At 43.3% G+C, this 21,395-nt stretch overlaps 1 protein-coding gene across 1 annotated transcript; it reads left to right on the forward strand.

Annotated features, from left to right (window-relative positions):
• Window positions 1-826: 826 nt before the first annotated feature.
• Window positions 827-17,138, forward strand: rab42a (RAB42, member RAS oncogene family a). The gene is made up of 2 exons (XM_062056681.1): window positions 827-1,136; window positions 16,072-17,138. The coding sequence occupies exons 1-2, from the start codon at window positions 859-861 to the stop codon at window positions 16,511-16,513; spliced, it is 720 nt and encodes a 239-aa protein (XP_061912665.1). The 5' UTR covers window positions 827-858; the 3' UTR covers window positions 16,514-17,138.
• Window positions 17,139-21,395: the final 4,257 nt, after the last annotated feature.

Here is a 21,395-nt window from a genome sequence, read left to right on the forward strand (position 1 = left end):
TCTGTCACCATCACACCTTTAGTGTACTCGAGATATGTCGTCACACGTCACACTTTACTGAAGTCTCAGATTGCTGTTCAGGAAAAGTAACAACGCTGTCGGCTGGCTGTGTGTGTGTTGCACGTTGACGACGCTCATTTGCTGTCTCCTGTGATGTGACCGGGCCAGCTCTATACTCTGCCAGGTACAGGGGTGTCCCAGCACATAGTAAGTTAAGTAAGTAATCAAAAACATCTGAAAGTGATGCTTGCACCCCCCACACGCGGTTTTTTGGTTTATATCGATACTTTTTTCAGAAAAGTGTTGCCAAATGAGTAGCGTGTGAGTATCGATATATCGATACCACAGGATCGATACGCACATCCCTAGTTAATTATATACTGTATGATTTATGGCTTTTAATTATATAAAACGGACCAAACTCGTCACACGATTCAAAACAACAAGATTTTTCAAAAATTATTATATTGATTGAAAGTTGCCATCAATCCCACACATATTGTCCGTGGGTGCTCGGGCCCCGAAGCACCCAAGGAATCGGCGCCTATGGTCTGCACCACTTTTCAAATGCACACACAGTGTTAGTAAATCACACGCTCACTCATAGTACATGCTATTTTATTCTTTGCACATGCTGGTTCATGCGTGGTATTTGGATCTTAATAAATCAGGCCCTTTGTGTTGGTGACAAATGACTGCAATTATCTACCAACACATGGCATTAATAATGTATTTTTTTAAATGTAATGTTGGGTTTTTGTAATAAGTCGAAGGTCAACAGAAGGATGTGCATGGGTACATATGGCCCCCGGGCCGACCTTTGGACACCTGCTGTGCTGAGCGCGTCTGCTGGTCTTCATGCGAAGAAGGTCGGCGGCGGGCTTTGTTCCTCACATCGGCGGCACCTCGTTGAGTCATGAAATGGATATTTTGTGGCAATATCAGTTTAGGATGATATTATTAGGGGATTCGACGGTGGGGAAGTCGTCGCTGTTGAAGCGCTTCACCGATGGCGTTTACAGTGACGTCGCCGATCCCACCGTCGGCGTGGATTTTTATGCCCGTTCGCTTGATATCGAACCGGGGGTGAAAATCAAGCTGCAGCTTTGGGACACAGCAGGCCAGGAACGATTCCGGTAGGAAATCTTTCAGCATATTTATCAATCAACATTTGGCGTCTTTTGGAGGATCGAGTCGCGCATTCATTGCGGTCATGTACGTGTGTGTGCGTGTGTGTGCATGTTTTAATAAAGCAACGCACTGTTTATATTAATCCATCAATCCATCCATTTATTTAAAATATATATATATATATAGGCCTAGCTATTTGTCATATTGTGTGAACTGTGTCAGACAACAAGGCTGCAATCGTCGCGTTTGGCAGATTATGTGTCATCATAAAACAAGGCCACACATTTGCCGTGTTTTTTCCTGCTGACAATGTCTTGTTAATCGATGTCTTTTTATCATTATTATTATTTGCATGGTTTCCTTTATTCTGCTTATTGCCGTGTCCTTGACAGCTCTTACGGCTTTTTACAGGCAATGGTGTCCAAAGTGCGGCCCAGGGGGCCATCTCCGGCCCACAACTTGTTTTTTATTGACATTATCTTAAATTAAATCGATTACTAATGAGATATATTATTAGATATTACACTATTTTGTTAGTTAGAACGCTGAGATGCCGATGTTTACTTCAGCATCTACTGACCTACTTTGGAATGTTTTTAGTTTGTAATGTCCAAAATGTATCGTATATCATTATAACATTAAAAAGGTACACATTATGGCCACTTAGCTGAATTTTTACACATTGCCGCAACATGGTGACAATGTGCCTCCCCATCTTCTTATATTTAAAGGCCTACTGAAATGAATTTTTTTTATTTAAACGGGGATAGCAGATCTATTCTATGTGTCATACTTGATCATTTCGCGATATTGCCATATTTTTGCTGAAAGGATTTAGTATAGAACAACGACGATAAAGATTGCAACTTTTGGTATCTGATAAAAAAAAGGCTTGCCCCTACCGGAAGTAGCGTGACGTAGTCAGTTGAACATATACGCAAAGTTCCCTATTGTTTACAATGATGGCCGCATGAAGTGAGAGAGATTCGGACCGAGAAAGCGACAATTTCCCCATTAATTTGAGCGAGCATGAAAGATTTGTGGATGAGTAAAGTGCAAGTGAAGGACTAGTGGGGAGTTGAAGCTATTCAGATAGGGAAGATGCTGTGAGAGCCGGGGGTGACCTGATATTCAGCTGGGAATGACTACAACAGTAAATAAACACAAGACATATATATACTCTATTAGCCACAACACAACCAGGCTTATATTTAATATGCCACAAATTAATCCTGCATAAAAACACCTGCGTGTTTGTTACGCTAGCTCCTAGCTCCTCTGCTAGCTCCTAGCTCCATAGAACACGCCAATACAATTCAAACACCTGATCAACACACACGATCACTCAGCCCAAAAGACCGTTCACCTAACCCAAGGTTCATAAAGCTTATATATTTTTAAAAAGTTACGTACATACGCAAAAAAAAGTTGCGCACATATGGTCAAGCGATCAAATGTTTAGAAGCCAAAGCTGCATACTCACAGTAGCACGTCTGCGTCTTTGTCATCCAAATCAAAGTAATCCTGGTAAGAGTCTGTGTTGTCCCAGTTCTCTACAGGCGTCTGTGTATCAAAGTCAAAAGTCCTCCTGGTTAGAGTCTCTGTTATCCGAGTTCTTCCATCTTGACTGCATCTTTCGGGAATGTAAACAAAGAAGCGCCGGCTGTGTACTGTTGTTGCTGACTACGTTCGAAAAATACGTCCATTTCGCACCGACAACTTTCTTCTTTGCTTGCTCAGCTTCCTTCTCCATAATGCAATGAACATGATTGCAACAGATTCACGAACACAGATGTCCAGAATACTGTGGAATTATGAAATGAAAACAGAGCTTTTTCGTATTGGCTTCAATGTGGAAGGCATACCCGTGTTCGCCGGGCTACGTCACGCGCATACGTCATCCTCAGAGGCGTTTCGAACCGGAAGTTTAGCGGCAAATTTAAAATGTCACTTTATAAGTTAACCCGGCCGTATTGGCATGTGTTATAATGTTAAGATTTCATCATTGATGTATAAACTATCAAACTGCGTGGTCGGTAGTAGTGGGTTTCAGTAGGCCTTTAAAGGAGCCATATGGAAAAATCTGGGCAGAAATGGTACTGCAATCATGGTCAAAATTCTGTAGTCCCCTCCCCCTCTCCCTGACTGAGGTTGCCAGTTACGCAGCCGAATCCAGCTCGATCGACTGGGCAACTCCAAGGAACTTCAAACTTCCCCTGCCTCATACTAAGGGTTGAGGTGCTGGGACCATAATAGCTGAATAGACAAGCGTTTTGTCAATAACAAATCTCTAACCAACACATTTTACACAGAAATTAGGCTATTTTTAGGAAAAAGTTTGTCATGCCTGAGTACAATATCACAACAAATGGCAATCCTATGGTTATTGTCAGTATCATCAGAAAACAAAGACTAAAACAAACTACAACCAACGCTAACAATGGTTATACTGGTGAAAATAAGTAGAGCATGCTTAGCAGCCTATTGTATGCCCAAAACTAAAGAGGAGACATTTTACCAAGGTATACCTACAGGCTACTGTTTCAAACGTTTCAGATTGCCATATAACTTGGTACATGTAGTCCACAATATGCAAACACGAATGAGGAATTATTTTATCATGTAAGTTGGCTGTCTCCATACGTTTAGCCGTGCTAATGTTGGAACCCATTTCCTCAGCGTATCAGCATACAGACACTGACACTACCCATATCCACATATGTTTTATTTCTCGAAAAGATATGTTGTCCTGTCAGTTGGATTACATATCGACATACAGGCTAACGGGCATGTATTTCCACCGAATAGCTTATATGTGGATGTGTCATTGACCGGGCTATCATGCTAAACATTCGTTGCACGAACAATTAGCTTTTAATGTCCAAATGTATCAAAACACTTTTATTTGTGTGTTCCAATGCTGTGTCTCCCAATGCTGCGTTTTATTTACCTCCAAAGTTGGAAATCGAAGCTAGGAATGACATCAAAGCTTAATTATGAGCATTCCAGTTATAAAGTCGAAAATCAAGATGGCCACATCCACGAAAGCTAATATTGCGCTTCGAATATTAATTGATATTTTCGAATTATTGTGATAGAAATGTTATCATTAAATGATAAAAGTTTTGATTATGAACATCGGTATGGCTGATACTTCCTCTGTAATGACTTGGTATTGGATCGATTATCAAATTTGTAGTACCACCCAAAACCTATGAAAAGTAGCAAAACAACAATCAATCAACATTTATTTATATAGCCCTAAATCTCAAGTGTCTCAAAGGGCTGCACAAGCTACGACATCCTCGGCTCAGATCCCACATCAGGGCAAGAAAAAACTCAACCCAATGGGATAAAATGAGAAACCGGTGCAATGGACGTCGAGTGGATCTAGTTAATAGTGTGGGAGTCCAGTCCAACGCAGATTGATTTTGATTTTTATCAAGGATCCCCATTAGCTGGTTGCCTCAACAACACACTAGTCTTCCCGGGGTCCACAATTCAATACAATTACAAGTAAAAGCATATAATTATAACTACACAATACAGAAAAAAATAAAAGCATCAATAAAAAAACAAGCAAACAATTTACAGTCACAGAATAATAATTACCATATAAATATAACTACACAATATAAAACCAAACAAATCATCAACGAGCAAACTAATTTAAAGACTCAGATAAAATATTACTCTCTTTTTAAAAACCTGTTTACTTTCAATGCTGGTGAGAATTTGAGGCAGGTTATTCCAGAGCGATAAAGATCTATAAATAAAAGATTTCCGCAAAGCATTCTTCCTTGGACGAGGGAGTACAAAATGCCCCTCACTGGATGCCCTGGTATTGTGATTATGTATAGTGCTACTGTGAACTATTTGGGCCATGAGAAAAGCAGGAGTTTTACTACCGGTTACTGATTTGAGCAATATAAGAGTATTAGCCGACAACCTGTTCTGCACTGTTAGCCAGGAAAGAGAAGCATGCATTTGGTTCACATTGGTTCTTAGTGAACAACCAAGAACCAGAGACGTCCTCAACTGATGCACAGATGAGTGGTCCACCCCAGGTCCCGACTTTGAACAACTAGCGATTCATCTGTGGTCACATAATAACCTCTCCACGCAGGAGAGGGGGGCAGAGCAGAAAAGAGACGGCAGCTCAACTGGTTTAAAAGGGGAGTCTATTTAAAGGCAAGCGTATACAAATGAGTTTTAAGATGGGACTTAAAGGCCTACTGAAACCCACCAGTACCAACCACGCAGTCTGATAGTTTGTATATCAATGATGAAATCTTAACATTGCAACACATGCCAATACGGCCGGGTTAACTTATAAAGTGCAATTTTAAATTTCCCGCCACACTTCCGGTTGAAAATGTTTTTTTATGCTGACGTATGCGCGTGACGTCAAGGGTTGGTACGGAAGTATACGGACCCATTGAATCCTATACAAAAAACTCTGTTTTCATCTCAAAATTCTACAGTATTCTGGACATCTGTGTTGGTGAAGCTTTTGCAATTTGTTTAATGAACAATGGAGACTGCAAATAAGAAAGTTGTAGGTGGGATCGGTGTATTAGCGGCGGACTACAGTAACACAACCAGGAGAACAGAGATAGATAGCAGACGCGCTATCCGCCAAACTCACCTTAACTTCCTCCGTCTCCGGGCCGCCAACCGCATCTGTGATCGGGTGAAGTCCGTCGATCGCTGGAACGCAGGTGAGCATGGGTGTTGATTAGCAGATGAGGGCTGGCTGGCGTAGGTGGAGAGCTAATGTTTTTAGCATAGCTCTGAGGTCCGGTTGCTAAGTTAGCTTCAATGGCGTCGTTAGCAACAGCATTGTTAACCTTCGCCAGCCTGGAAAGCATTAACCGTGTAGTTACCTGTCCATGGTTTAATAGTATTGTTGATTTTCTATCTATCCTTCCAGTCAGGGGTTTATTTCCTTTGTTTCTATATGCAGTTAAGCACGATGCTATCACGTTAGCTCGTAGCTAAAGTGTTTCGCCGATGTATTGTCGTGGAGATAAAAGTCACTGTGAATGTCCATTTCGCGTTCTCGACTCTCATTTTCAAGAGGATATAGTATCCGAGGTGGTTTAAAATACAAATCCGTGATCCACAATAGAAAAAGGAGAAAGTGTGGAATCCAATGAGCCAGCTTGTACCTAAGTTACGGTCAGAGCGAAAAAAGATATGTCTTGCACTGCATTCTAGTCCTTCACTCTAACGTTCCTCATCCACGAATCTTTCATCCTCGCTCAAATTAATGGGGTAATCGTCGCTTTCTCGGTCCGAATCTCTCTCGCTCCATTGTAAACAATGGGGAATTGTGAGAAGTCTTTCCTCCGGTGACGTCACGCTACTTCCGGTACAGGCAAGGCTTTTTTTATCAGCGAGCAAAAGTTGCAACTTTATCGTCGATGTTCTCTACTAAATCCTTGCAGCAAAAATATGGCAATATCGCGAAATGATCAAGTATGACACATAGAATGGATCTGCTATTCCCGTTTAAATTAAAAAAAATCATTTCAGTAGGCCTTTAAATGCTTCTACTGAGGTAGCATCTCACCGGGAGGGCATTCCATAGTACTGTAGCCCTAATAGAAAACGCTCTATAGCCCGCAGACTTTTTTTGGGCTCTGGGAATCACTAATAAGCAAGAGTTCTTCGAACGCAGATTTCATGAGAAGAATAAGTACTTGGTACATTTTAACAGAAGAGTAAATAGAACCGTGTTACAGCACAAAGTACCCAGCAGCCACAAAACATTGCTACAACGTTGATTATACATACATGTGCTTTAAAACTGACTTTGAAACAATGTTGCAAAATAGTTGTATTTGTAAATTGAGACAACCTTGATGTCCACCGTTGGACCCACGTTGTTGGTTGTGAAATTACCAAATTTCATTGGTCAAACAAACCTTACAACCTGACATTGAATAAATGTCGTCAAAAAGCATATTGATTTAACGTTGTATTTGTGTTGTAGAATATTGATTAAGAAATGACCAAATTTCAATGGTCACATCAATGTCAGAAAACAACAATGATTAAACGTCGCCAAAATGCATGTTGTTTCAACGTTGTGTTTGACTTGCTCAACGTCACAACCTAATTCAACAAGTTCTCAACATTGTTTTAATGTCTTGTGCCTGCTGGGTAACCACTTAATAGTAAATGTATAGGCAGATTAACAATACAATATGGGAATGAAACAAGATTTTACCACATAGATCAGCAGCTAAATTAGGAGCCTTTGTAACCCGTTTTGAAATCATCACATATTTTTCTATGTTTTTCTATTATCGTTTATACGTCATAAAATAGGCAGCACGGTGGCAGAGGGGTTAGTGCGTCTGCCTCACAATACGAAGGTCCTGAGTAGTCGTGAGTTCAATCCCGGCCTCTGGATCTTTCTGTGTGGAGTTTGCATGTTCTCCCCGTGACTGCGTGGGTTCCCTCCGGGTACTCCGGCTTCCTCCCACCTCCAAAGACACGCACCTGGGTATAGGTTGATTGGCAACACTAAATTGGCCCTAGTGTGTGAATGTAAGTGTGAATGTTGTCTGTCTATCTGAGTTGGAGACTTGTCCAGGGTGTACCCTGCCTTCCGCCCGATTGTAGGCTCCAGCGCCCCCCGCGACCCCGAAGGGAATAAGCGTTAGAAAATGGATGGATGGATGGACGTCATAAAATATATATTGTGACATACAGTATATCGTTATCGCAAGAGGCTCCAATATATTTGGCAATATAGATTTTCGTCCATATCGCCCATCCCTAACCTATGTCCAACAATTAAACTCCTACAGCTGATTTAGTGTGACAAAAACTGGTAGCTTTACAACTAGAGCAGCCATCTTTGAAAGCCAACTTGAGGAACTCGCAAATTCCGACTTCCCAGCACAAATGGAACGCTGCATAGGGTTTGTAATGCTACACTAATCTAGGTTTGGAGCCCAACACAGACACGAGAGTCATGTTTATTTGAGGATATACAAAACTACATTTATTTATTCATGGCCAAAGAGAAAGTGCAAAAATTACAGACAGAGCTTGGAACTAAAGTCAAGTAAAAGAGCATATATTACGGTGTAAGACTAGAGAAGAAGCAACAAGGCAGTGCAGGAGTATTAAAAAGTAACAAAAAAACTATTATTTGTAACAGAGGGTGAAAAAGACTGAGCGTGGAAGTTGGTAAGTGGCAAGCAAACAAGAAAAAACATGGAATATAGGGGTGGTAAAAATGATCAATTCCTAGATACATCACGATTGGGATGTGGACAATTCTGAACCGATGAACAAACAAATATTGATTATCTAAGTATGTTAAATAAAGTAATACAAACACAGCAGGAGGAGAGGAGAAGTTATGCTAACCGCTAAGCTTGCTTGAATGTGAAGTAGTGAAACAACAATAGAATGAATGTTTTGTACACTTCAACAGAAGTCTGACTTGGACCGCGGTACAACAGAGAATAACCAGCTAAGAAAGGACATAAGCAGGGCGGTAATAAGCATGGGCGGTATAGCTATGTTGGTAGAGTTGGCTGCCAGCAAGTTGAGGGTTCCAGGTTTGATCCCTGCTTCTGCCATCCTAGTCACTGCCGTTGTGTCCTTGGGCAAGACACTTCACCCACCTGCTACCAGTGCCACCCACACTGGTTTAAATATTTAACTTAGATACTGGGTTTCACAATGTAAAGCGCTTTGAGTCACTAGAGAAAAGCGCTATATAAATATAATTCACTTCACTAAGCAGGTAGATTAATACATCAGGAAACTAATATCAGGACAATAATATCCATGCAGTGCGACAACACGGTAGGCCATAGATATGTAGTTATAGAAAGCACAAAAACAACGAGGACTGCTACAGTGCGTAAATATTTTGTTCTATACTGAAGTATATTTATCTGTGCGCGATCCCATCTGAAAACCAGAAATGATGCAACATGTTACCGCATACGCCAAAAGAGGAGCCTTTCATATTTAACCCGGCTGATCCAGCCCCTGCTTCCGTCCTGTCCTGGGCTCAATCCTGTGTCCTCCGAATGACAGTGCGAGAGTGCTAGGCATCGAGCTAAAAGTTTTAGCTGCCAACTCAGCACAAGCTCTTAAGGTGTCAGGGAAGCCCCACTGGCTGGCCTCCGTCACAAATACATTAAAGATGTATCAATAATCAATCTATAATACAACCGTAGTCCCTGAATTGTAATCAGATCGTGAGCTGTCCAAAGATTCCCACCCCTATGGAATAGTGGTACAGAATAGAAAAACTCAGGTCTACACTGGGAAACTATAAGAAATAATATGATTATAGTATATGTTTTTAAAATTGCATTTGTTTAAATGTATATGTACTGTATATGTATATGTTAATGTATTCACAGCATATGAAGCTTGTTGTTGTGTAAAGTACAGGGTTTAAATGCGTGTAAAAAAGTAGCGTCTAATAGTTCGTAAATTACAGTAAATGCACGCCTATTAAACACATTAAATGATAACATCTATTGGTACTCACCACTAATGAATAATAATGATGATCTATGATTGATAGAACTGATGGGACCAAAGTCACTGTCTAGCCTTTAAGCGTTGATCCACAGATTTTTCTTCACTACCTGCTTTTTGCCAACTTCTGAGTTTCCTTTGTCATGTACTTCAAGATCAGCATTATCTCCCGTAAAAGTACCTGGTTCTCTTGCATGTCCTCCTCTGTATCTGCCCATTTCTAGCTCCTCAGCTCCTTTGACGTTCAGTCGTTAACAATGATTTGCTTCCGAGCTTGTTTTTGTGATGCACACTAGACCGTGCCCAAGCCCAGGGGTCGGCAACCCAAAATGTTGAAAGACCCATATTAGACCAAAAATACAAAAAAAATAAAATCTGTCTGTAGCCGCAAAAAATTAAAAGCCTTATATACTGCAAGTCTTATAATGAAGGCAACACATGATGTAAGTGTCTATATTAGCTATATTAGCCTACTATCAAAGGCTGACGCAAATCTTCGTTGACAGAAATGTTGTATTTTAATTTTTATTCTACACATTTTTGCAACATTGGAAATCATTAGTAAATTGGATGCTTCTCACAGGATGAGATAACTTCTGGAAATTACTGGCTCAGAATGGCCAAAAGTATAGATGTGTGTGTCCTGTTGTATATCAGAGAAGGGAAGGAGGCGACAACCAGGGCAGGACTGCGGTTTTCAAGGTTTATTTTAAACCCTTGATGAATACGTGGCGTGTGTATGCTACTCAAAGTGAATGAGTGTTGACTATGTGTAATATTAATAATGTAAATGTTACCATGAGTTGTTGTCAGCAAATGTTGGTTGTATCCTTCGTCGTTATCCAAAGGGGCAAGGTGAAGAGGCAGTTCATGGACAGGCAAGAGGTCGTGGGCAAGAGCAGGGCAGCGTGGTCTGGTTCCGAGCAGGGAGGTCGTGGATCGGGGAGAGCAGTCAGGAATCCGGATGGGTATCGAGTGACAAGGCACGATCACGGAGGACAGGGGAGTCACTGTGGAAATACAAAAGGGCATGAACCAGGAGGAAATGCGATGACGGTTTGCGTTGCGACACATCCTCTCGGATGCCCTTTCCAAAGCTGCACGAGCGGCTCTCCACACCTTCTGACACCGTCTAATATGAGCCCTTGTTGAGGGCACAGCGATTTCCAGTTCCTGCTGGGGAAACAAGGGGGGTTGATAACCCAATGAGCACTCAAATGGAGACATACCGGTAGCGGAGCTCTTCAAGGAGTTATAGGAAAACTCCACCCAAGGCAGAAACTTGCTCCAGGATGTGGGTTGATGACTGGCGACACAGCGGAGCATGGTCTCCAAGCTTTGATTCGCCCTCTCAGCCTGCCCGTTGCTTTGGGGATGGTATCCCGATGTGAGGCTCTCCAGATTTGTGACGTAAACTGAGGGCCACGGTCAGAGACGATATCCACCGGGATACCATGTTGCTTGACGACGTGTAGAGTGAGGAGATCAGAAGTCTCTGAGGCAGAAGGTAACTTGCGCAGCGGAATGAAGTGGGCTGCCTTGGAAAAACGGTCAACAATAGTTAAGATGGTGGTGTTACCTCTAGAGGCTGGAAATCCTGTGACGAAATCCAGGGCAATGTGTGACCAAGGACGGGCAGGAATGGAGAGAGGGTGAAGGAGACCAGCGGGAGGCCTGTGTGACGTCTTGCTACGGGCACAAGTAGAACAAGCAGCGATGAACTCATGAGTGTCCTTGGCCATGGATGGCCACCAAAAACGTCTTCGCAGCAGTGATAGAGTTCGTTGAAAACCTGGATGGCAAGAGAACAGGCTGGAGTGCCCCCAATCCAAGACTCTGGGTCGTAGCTCCCGATGGACAAATAGTTTGTTGGGTGGTCCACCTCCTGGTCCTGGATTGGAGCGCAGCGCAGATTTTACCAGGTCCTCCACCTTCCAGGTTACCATTCCCACAATGCGAGTGGGAGGAAGGATGGGTTCCGCTACTGATGGACAAGTGGGCTCTCTTACGAATAAACGGGATAGAGCGTCAGCCTTAGTGTTCTTGGATCCTGGCCTGAAAGAGAGCACGTAATTGAAGCGGGAAAAATACTGCTGCCACCTTGCCTGGCGATTGTTGATTCTTTTGGCAGCTCGGATGTGCAAAAGGTTGCTGTGGTCAGTCAGGATCTGGAACTGGTGTCTATCCCCTTCCAGCCAGTGTCTCCATTCCACCAGGGCCTCGTGGACCGCCAATAATTCTCTATTCCCAGCATCGTAGTTTTGTTCGGCCTGAGTCAGGCGTCTAGAAAAGAAGGCAACAGGATGAATTAATTTGTCATTCTTGGATCTTTGAGAGAGAATAGCCCCAATCCCTGAGTCCGAGGCGTCCACCTCCACCAAGAAGGCAGTGTCCAAGTCAGGGTGGACCAGAATGGGGGCCGAAACAAAACGCTCCTTTAATTCCTCGAAGGCCTTCCTAGCCAAAAGAGTCCATACAAAAGGCACGTTAGTTGACGTGAGAGAATGGAGCGGTGCCGCAACCCTACTGAAGTCCTGGATGAATTGTCAGTAGAAGCCGGCGAAGCCGAGGAACCTCCGAAGTTCCGTCCTCGTGGTTGGTTGCGGCCACTTCACCACGGCCTCCACCTTCTTCGGGTCGGGTCTTATGTGACCCCTTTCGACCACAAATCCCAGGAACTCCACTGAAGAGGAGTGGAAGCAGCATTTTTCTGCCTTAACAAATAGACAATTCTCCAAAAGACGTTGCAGGACACGTCGAACATGTTGCTGGTGATCAGAGAGGTTACGGGAGAAAATCAAAATATCGTCAAGGTACACAACCACGAATTGATCCAGCATGTCCCGGAGGATGTCGTTAGCAAGTGTTTGAAAAACTGCAGGTGCGTTAGTAAGTCCAAAAGGCATTACCCGGTACTCGTAATGCCCCATATGGGTGTTGAAGGCCGTTTTCCACTCGTCTCCCTCTCTGATTCGTACCAGGTGATAGGCGTTACGAAGATCCAGTTTGGTGAATATGGTTGCAGGTGCCAAGGACTCAAAGGAAGAGTTGAGTAGCGGAAGGGGGTACTTGTTTTTGATGGTAATGTTGTTAAGATGACGGTAATCAATGCAGGGTCGAAGGGACCCGTCCTTCTTGGCCACGAAAAAGAATCCTGCCGCCAGTGGAGACTTGGACGGGGTAATGATGCCCGAGGCAAGGCCCTCTGTAATGTACTTCCTCATTGCTTCCTTCTCTGGAAGAGACAAATTGTAAAGGCGGCTAGACGGCAGGGTAGCGTTAGGAAGTAGTTCAATGGCACAGTCGTAGGGTCTATGAGGGGGTAGTCCCAGAGCACGTACCTTGCTGAAGACCTCGGCTAGGTCATGGTAGCAAGCAGGAACCATGGATAGATCGGCCTGGGGAGTCGGGGTAGTGGAGTGGTGGACCGGAGGAGACGCTGACCCCAGACAATTGGCCATGCAGGGTGTGCTCCAGGCTAGGATTCTGCCGGAAGTCCAGGAAATATGGGGATTGTGGTGACGAAGCCAAGATCTTCCAAGCACAAGTGGGGCTACTGGAGCTTCCAGCACCCATAGGCTGATGGTCTCCTTGTGGTTACCAGAAATGGTCATGGAAAGGGGCTCTGTGCGGTACTTGATGGGGCCCAATGGCCGTCCATCCAGGGCCTGTGCTGACAGCGTTTTGTCCAGGGAGATCAGGGGAATGCCCATCTGCCGGGCGAATTTGTAGTCCAAAAGACTTTCGTCAGCTCCAGAGTCCACAAATGCCTGTACTTGAATGCTCCTCTTGTCCCAGGCCAGAATAGCGGGTAGCAGTATGTCAGGGTTTCCTTCATTACGGGGGAATAAAGTATGGCTCACCAGGACTGCCATAGATGTACTAGGGGAGCGGTCTGGTTCCACTTCTGCCTTGAAGGTAGGCAGAGTTTGGCTCCTAGAGGCAGCTCTCTGGTCTCGCTCTGCTGCTCGCTCACAAAGTCTTAGGTCAAATTGGAGGGCCAGTTCGATGAGATCTCTGCAGGACGTGGGTCTGTCCCTCAGTAGACCGTCCTTGATTTCCTCAGAAAGACCGCGACGGAATGCGCTTTGGAGCGCCCGGTCACCCCAACCGCTGTCTGCCGCCAAAGTCCGGAACTCTAAGGTGTAGGCTGCCATGGAGCGGGATCCCTGCGAGATGGAGTGCAGATGTCCGGCCGCGTCCCCACCATCCTTGGGGTGATCAAAAACAGCCCGAAATTCAGCACGGAATGCAGAATAGTCGGAGTTAAGCCCAACGGTCCTGTCGACTGCAGCTGTAGCCCACTTGAGAGCCGGACCGGAAAGTAAGGAAAAAATAAATGCTATTCTGGCGCCGTCAGAGGAATAACGGGAGGGCTGGTGACGGAAAATGAGGTCACATTGAACCAAAAACCCTCTACAAAGTTCAAAGTCCCCTTCAAAGGGTTTAGGGCTGGCAATTCTGGGCTCACGTGCCAAAATGCTGTTTTCGGGTCCAAGGACTGGAGAAGCACGAGGAGGTACCACCGGTCCAGGACTGGCCCCAGGGCACATGTTGTCCAGCCTGGAATATAGTCTGGTGAAGGCTCTCTCTAGATGATCCTCAAGGGCAGAAAACCGAACCTGATGTTCGCTAACAACGGAGCTAAGGATAGCTAGGTCGGAAGATATGGCTATCTGGGCCTGGGGCTTGCCGTTGTCGCCTGGTTCCGACATGTTGTTGGCCAGAACGTACTGTTGTATATCAGAGAAGGGAAGGAGGCGACAACCAGGGCAGGACTGCGGTTTTCAAGGTTTATTTTAAACCCTTGATGAATATGTGGCGTGTGTATGCTACTCAAAGTGAATGAGTGTTGACTATGTGTAATATTAATAATGTAAATGTTACCATGAGTTGTTGTCAGCAAATGTTGGTTGTATCCTTCGTCGTTATCCAAAGGGGCAAGGCGAAGAGGCAGTTCATGGACAGGCAAGAGGTCGTGGGCAAGAGCAGGGCAGCGTGGTCTGGTTCCGAGCAGGGAGGTCGTGGATCGGGGAGAGCAGTCAGGAATCCGGATGGGTATCGAGTGACAAGGCACGATCACGGAGGACAGGGGAGTCACTGTGGAAATACAAAAGGGCATGAACCAGGAGGAAAACACGGAGAGATAGAGCAACCACAAGGACGAGGAAATCACTGGGAAAAGGGAATGCCAGACGTGATGCTTACTGGAAGGTTAGCGATGTTCTGGCAAAGGTTCCTCGGGTCCGCTGGTCTTTATGCCGCTCCCCCTCATCAAGTCCAGGTGCGTTGATCATTGATTGCTTGCAGGCTTGTTGCTGTGTGGGCGTGTTGTGCTCAGCACAAGCAGAGGAGTGTCTGAGCATGCTGCCAGCAGAGGGGTTAGCAGAGGTGCCTGCAGCTCCAGCTGCAGAGGAAACGTGGGTTCGACTCCGCGTCATGACATGTCCAAGTTTAAGGAAACGGCAGGCTGCCTTCTTACCATGAATTGATTTACTTGGACCCCGACTTAAACAAGTTGAAAAACGTATTCGGGTGTTACCATTTAGTGGTCAATTGTACGGAATATGTACTATACTGTGCAATCTACTAATAAAAGTTTCAATCAATCAATCAAATTGATTTATTACAATCTTTGCAAGCTCTGTAACATTTGCTGTGGTCTGGAACAACATGGCACACAAACAACTATGAGAAATTCAACCAATGTTACATACAGATAATGTGTCATGAGACATGCAAATATAAATTAATACACAGAGGACATAAGTAAAGGAAATTAAATGAGCTCAAATATACCTACAAACAAGGCATAATGATGCAATATGTAAATACAGCTAGCCTAAATAGCATGTTAGCATCGATTAGCTTGCTGTCATGCACTGACCAAATATGCCTGATAAGCACTCCAACAAGTCAATAATATCAACAAAGTGCACTTTTATGCATTCAGCACAGTATAAAACTTTTGGTGGACAAGATCAGACAAAGAAGGAGTGACATAAAAGGTGTCTTTCTGTGGCAGCGTCAGAGAAAGTTGTACATGTAAACAAACTACGTTGAGTTCAAGGACCACCAAAATTTGTAGGACAAAACGGTGCTTGCCAAATACTCCCATCAGTGAAGCATATTTAATATAAACAGTGGGATTTCTAACAAATAGGAAGGTTTGTGTCATGTTTTTTCTCCAACAGAAAATACATTAAAACAATTTTTTAAATTTTTTTAAAAATCTTTTTTCATTTTCACTCATCTCTGAAAGAGGTCCAGGGGCGGCGCTAAAGAGCTGACCCCCGCCCTAGCGTCAGCAACCAGATCTACAACTTTGGTCGACATCTGTATTCAGGCCAACCAAGAATTTTAGTGATGTGTCACTTTTTGGAATAACTAAGATTTAATTATTTGTTTACCCACCAGGTCCATTACGACATCATACTATCGTAATTCTGTGGGAGGGCTGCTGGTCTTTGACCTCACCAGTCGCAAAACCTTCGAGCACGTACGGGAGTGGCACCACGAAGTGAGCGAACACATCCTGCCCCACCAAATGGTCTACATTCTCATTGGTCACAAGAGTGACCTGAACAAGGACCGCAGAGTCGGGAGGGATGAAGCGGAGCAGCTGGCGTCTGAGCTGGGAATTCGCTATGTAGAAACATCAGCCAAGTGCAACAGTAACGTTGACCGGGCCTTCGAGCTGTTAACCAGGGACATATATGAGCTGATGAAGATCGGTGCCATCGTCACTCGAGATGGCTGGGATGGGGTGAAGAGCGGCCTCACTGCCAAGGTCCTCTATCCAGGGAATGATGAAGACGAACAAGCACCAGCGTCTGCTGAAAGGAGCTGCAACTGCTGACTTTTTCCAACAAAAAAACGCTTATCTTGTCTCCCAGTGATTTTTTGGAAAACAACTCCCACCTCCACTTCAATGTGCGTGAATTCTACTGACGACAAAACCATAGACGCAACTCACACGTATCTACACGCTCTTTTTCTGTGTGCTGATAAGTTGAGGTAAAACAAGCTATAGCATGCGGTGTTGGTCCAGTATGTAGAATTTCACAACTTAAGAAGGGTTAGTTTCTGATACAACTTAAAGTATCAGTGTTTTCCACACCACAACACATATCCCAGGGTTTTTCTTTAACATTTTTGGCATTTGTGTACTTATTTATACATCTGTCCATGTAGATATCTATATCTATATCTAGACATAGATACATATAGATGTACAGTACAGGCCAAAAGTTTGGCCACACCTTCTCATTCAATGTGTTTTCTTTATTTTCATGACTATTTACATTGTAGATTGTCACTGAAGGCATCAAAACTTGTGTGAACACATGTGGAGTTATGTACTTATCAAAAAAAGGCGAATAACCGAAAACATGTTTTATATTCTAGTTTCTTCAAAATAGCCACCCTTTGCTCTGATTACTCTTTTGCACACTCTTGGCATTCTCTCTGAGCTTGAAGAGGTAGTCACCTGAAATGATTTTCACTTCACAGGTGTGCTTGGCGCTCATCGAAAGAATGCCAAGAGTGTGCAAAGCAGTAATCAAAGCTAAGGGTGCTTATTTTGAAGAAACTACAATATAAAACATGTCTTCAGTTATTTCACCTTTTTTTGTTAAGTACATAACTCATACTTGCCAACCTTGAGACCTCCGATACCGGGAGGTGGGGGGCGTGGTTGGGGGTGGGGCGGGGGGCGTGGTTAATAGGGGAGTATATTTACAGCTAGAATTTACCAACTCAAGTATTTCATATATATATATATATGTATGAAATACTTGACTTTCAGTGAATTATATATATATATATATATATATATATATATATATATATATATATATATATATATATATATATATATATGTATATATATATATATATATATATTTATTTATTTAATTATACATATAAATAAAAGAAATACTTGAATTTCAGTGTTCCGGAGGCTATCCAGTAGATGGCAGTATTGTCTTGTTTAACTTCTCCGTTCATGACTGAGTATATCATTTCGGCCACCGTGTTCAATGGAGAAGTCTGTTCTACAAAATATACAGGCAACATACCCCTTCTCCTTCAAACTGTCCTGGATGAACTGAAATTCTTGTTTCCATTCGTTTTGGAACTTGCAAGCGTATTTCTTCATCTTACTCGTCGACGGCGTCGCCATGTCTGTAACTTCCTCGTTCGTCTGCTTCGTCTCCTTGTTGTGTGCGCAGTTGTGCACTCTACTCTCTAAAAGCCGTAGATGTTATGACATCATTGGGCAGGCAAGCTGTTTATATTGTGGGAAAGCGGACGTGAGAACAGGCTGACCCCACTCAGGTCCGCATTGAGCTGGAGGGGGCGTGGCCTCCAGCTCCGGCTGAATACCGGGAGTTTGTCGGGAGAAAATTTCTGCCGGGAGGTTATCGGGAGAGGCGCTGAATACCGGGAGTCTCCCGGTAAAACCGGGAGGGTTGGCAAGTATGACATAACTCCACGTGTTCATTCATAGTTTTGATGCCTTCAGTGACAATCTACAATGTAAATAGCCGTGAAAATAAAGAAAACGCATTAAATGAGGAGAAGGTGTGTCCGAACTTTTGGCCTGTACTGTATATAGATAGATACTTAGATATGCTGTGAGAAAAGTAGGGCAAATTAATTATATCTTGGTGTTTTTTTTTACTGTTAACACCACAGCGTACGTCAAGAACAACAACTAGCAAGTCTAATGTGCCAAAGCGGAGGGGGCAGTGTTGCCAAATTTGAAATGACAAATTACCGTACCACGACGTTAAAATGATCGTATTGAATACAATGATCATACATACCTGACTTGACGGTGCTCAGGTCCATCTGCAACAGTAAAACATTACCACAGACCGTGTATTGAATATCTTATAATGCAATTTTACCTCTAAATAAACTAAAAAAACTGCCACTACTGGCAGAACAGCTGGCTGTAAAGAGGCACATGAGAAACTGCAGCTTGTATTTATTTGGTAAAGGACTGTGTTTAAAGGTCAACTTGTCCAACATAGCATTTTTTATTTTATTGTTTTTGTTTACGCCTGGCAATGCTGGAGGTACTGTCATGTGACTTCAAAAGAGGATGACTAATTAGCTCCACATCTTGGGTCGGGACAATGACTGCTGGATGTCCCGAGGCTTTCGAAAGCACAGTCGTGTGCAACGTTTCCAAATTGATTTGAATTTTTGGGGTGGATATTTTTTGGAGTGGGTTCCTGATCTATTGGCGTAATTTGTATTTACGAAAAATAACATCCTAGGATTACGCCCAAATATTCTGAAATATACATAGAACACACCATACATTAGCCACGCATTGATCGATGTAATATAATAACACATGCAGGGATTCTTTGCACGTAAATGCTTCTGTATGATTAAACATTGTGTGTATCAAATCTATTGACCCAATTTAGACTGCCATTGCTCCACAAGCAGGTCTCAAAATTAAAAACTGCTCGTATAAATCCAGGCTAGCTGCTAATACCCTGAAAAGGAAAACTGTGTAGAAAAGGTACAGTTGTACTATTTCACATTTCTAAATGTTGTACTAAATATGTTTTTATGGCGCACTTTTCACACAGGTGCATTTTATGCTAATACATACTTGTTTGTCACGCTGTATCTGTCGTTTTATATTGTTTTAGTAGATATGGTGTCCCGTGATGGATTGATCGGGTAAAGCCCGATGACGCTCATCATAAACTAACTGGACGAATGAAAATACTACAACAGGGGTGTTCAAACTTTGGATGTTGGGGATGCGCTTAAAAAACATTTGGTCAATTAAAGATGATTAAAACAATCCAAAGTCTGTCAATATATGCTAAGCTATCTGAAAATAACATCTGAGCTTTGTCTTAAAGGATTAAACTAATCTAGTAAATAAGGAATTCATGTTGAATACCCCTGTATTATACTACTGCAAGTTTGTGTTTGTCATAAGTGTACCATTTTTCTTATTTTTTTGTCATTTCATTGTATTTAACGACTTTCAATAAATGTACACAATATTGCCAAAAGTACACAAACACATGATTTTTAATTACTTCTACTGTGGCTGTTACAAATGGAATACTTCCGTCACTACACATCAGTAGTATCAATCAAAGTTTACTTACTGTATACAGCCTTTAATCACAGATGTCTCAAAGGGCTGCACAAGCCACAACGACATCCTCGGCTCAGAACCCACATCAGGGCAAGAAAAAACTCAACCTAATGGGAACAACGAGGAACCTTAGAAGGGACCGCAGATGTCCTAGTCTTGCTGCTGACGACTGATTAGGTTAGCCAGTTGGGTGACCAGGGTGCAGGTAAACCGCTCAACCCTGGTCTTTGGTGGTGACGGCACTCTGGTCAGGCACCTTGTAGGCTTCAAGCCATTTGTTGAAATAGTCCATGGCTACCAGAATGTATCGGTTACCTCTTTCAGTGGTCAGAAAAAGGCAAAGGATGTCAACGGTGAAACGCTCCATGGGGGCCTCTTCCTGGTACTGTAGTAAGGGGGCATGCGAGAGCCGGTTTGGCCCCTTCTTCGCAGTGCAGGTGTCACACCGTTGTACATAGAGCTCCACATCCTGGCAACACTCTGGCTAAGTACAACCGAGACCTGAGCCGGTGAAGGGTCTTAGTAATCTCAAAGTGGCCTGCCCCAACCGAGCCATGAACAAACTGGAGCACTCTGGAACGCAGCTGGTGGGGAACCAGTAACTGGAGAATGTCGTTACTGCCTCTCGGGGTCTGCCAGCGGCGATGTGCAATGCCATCACGGCTAAGGAGACTATACCACTGAAAGTATAGGGCTTTGGTCTCACAGTACGTGTCAATGCGCTAAATTAGTCCGATCTCTAAATAATCTTCCTACAACTCATGGAAACACCTTAATCTGATCAGGTTTGGTTTTTGAAAAGTCAGACTAACACACCTGTATTATGCGATTGGAAACCAGATCTCTCCACCGCCAGAGGGGACTCTTCGTATCGCGCATGCGCCAGTCTCAACGCGCGAGATACAACCCTAAAGCAGATACAACCCTGAAGCAGATACAATTCAATAAAATTGTAATGAAGAGGAGACTGTTAATTTGCTTCGCAAACTAAAATAACAGAACATTGTGACGTGCATTGATGGTAGAAAAAAAGAAACTGAGATTTGTTTAAGAAATTAGCTAAGGAAATGTAAAATGCCGGCATAATTCGGACTCCCGAACAAAATAAGAATGTGATGAAAGATAATGAAGCAGGTACATTACAGGCGACTAATAAAGTGTACACAAACCACTTCACGCTGCTTTTGTGCAAGCCAACTGATGAACTTTCCACACAACGGGCAAGTTAGTCGAGAAACAATAGCAACCTTCCACTGGACATCAGTCAGGATACAAAAGGGTATTTTCCTTCGTATTTAAAACTCCTTCCATCAATCCACAAAGCCTTTTGAATGAACGGTGAGACATTCAAAAGTTTTGTTTCCATGATTTTTTTCCAAAAATTCCTTCGAAAAAACTCTTCGCCTGCCTTTCTTTGCATCTGACCCGAGTGCATGGAAACATTGTGACTGTGTAAGGCCAAAACTGCTGTCTTTTCTGCCGATCATTAAACTGGGCAGCCAACTGCATTTTGATGAGGTAGGTCTTTGGCGGCAATTTTATTGCCGGCGGGCTGGTGCTAGTACCAGAGCCTAGGGATGTGCGTATCGATCCTGTGGTA

This window comes from Entelurus aequoreus, linkage group LG08 (genome assembly GCF_033978785.1).
Source record: "Entelurus aequoreus isolate RoL-2023_Sb linkage group LG08, RoL_Eaeq_v1.1, whole genome shotgun sequence".
Taxonomy (NCBI): Eukaryota; Metazoa; Chordata; class Actinopteri; order Syngnathiformes; family Syngnathidae; genus Entelurus; species Entelurus aequoreus.

What these genes read in the sequence shown, in the direction of transcription:
- rab42a (XM_062056681.1), top strand. Translation starts at nt 859, where the DNA reads ATGCGAAGAAGGTCGGCGGCGGGCTTTGTTCCTCACATCGGCGGCACC. An exon ending in GCAGGCCAGGAACGATTCCG is followed by an intron (nt 1,137 to 16,071) that starts GTAGGAAATCTT and finishes TTTACCCACCAG; the next exon opens with GTCCATTACGACATCATACT.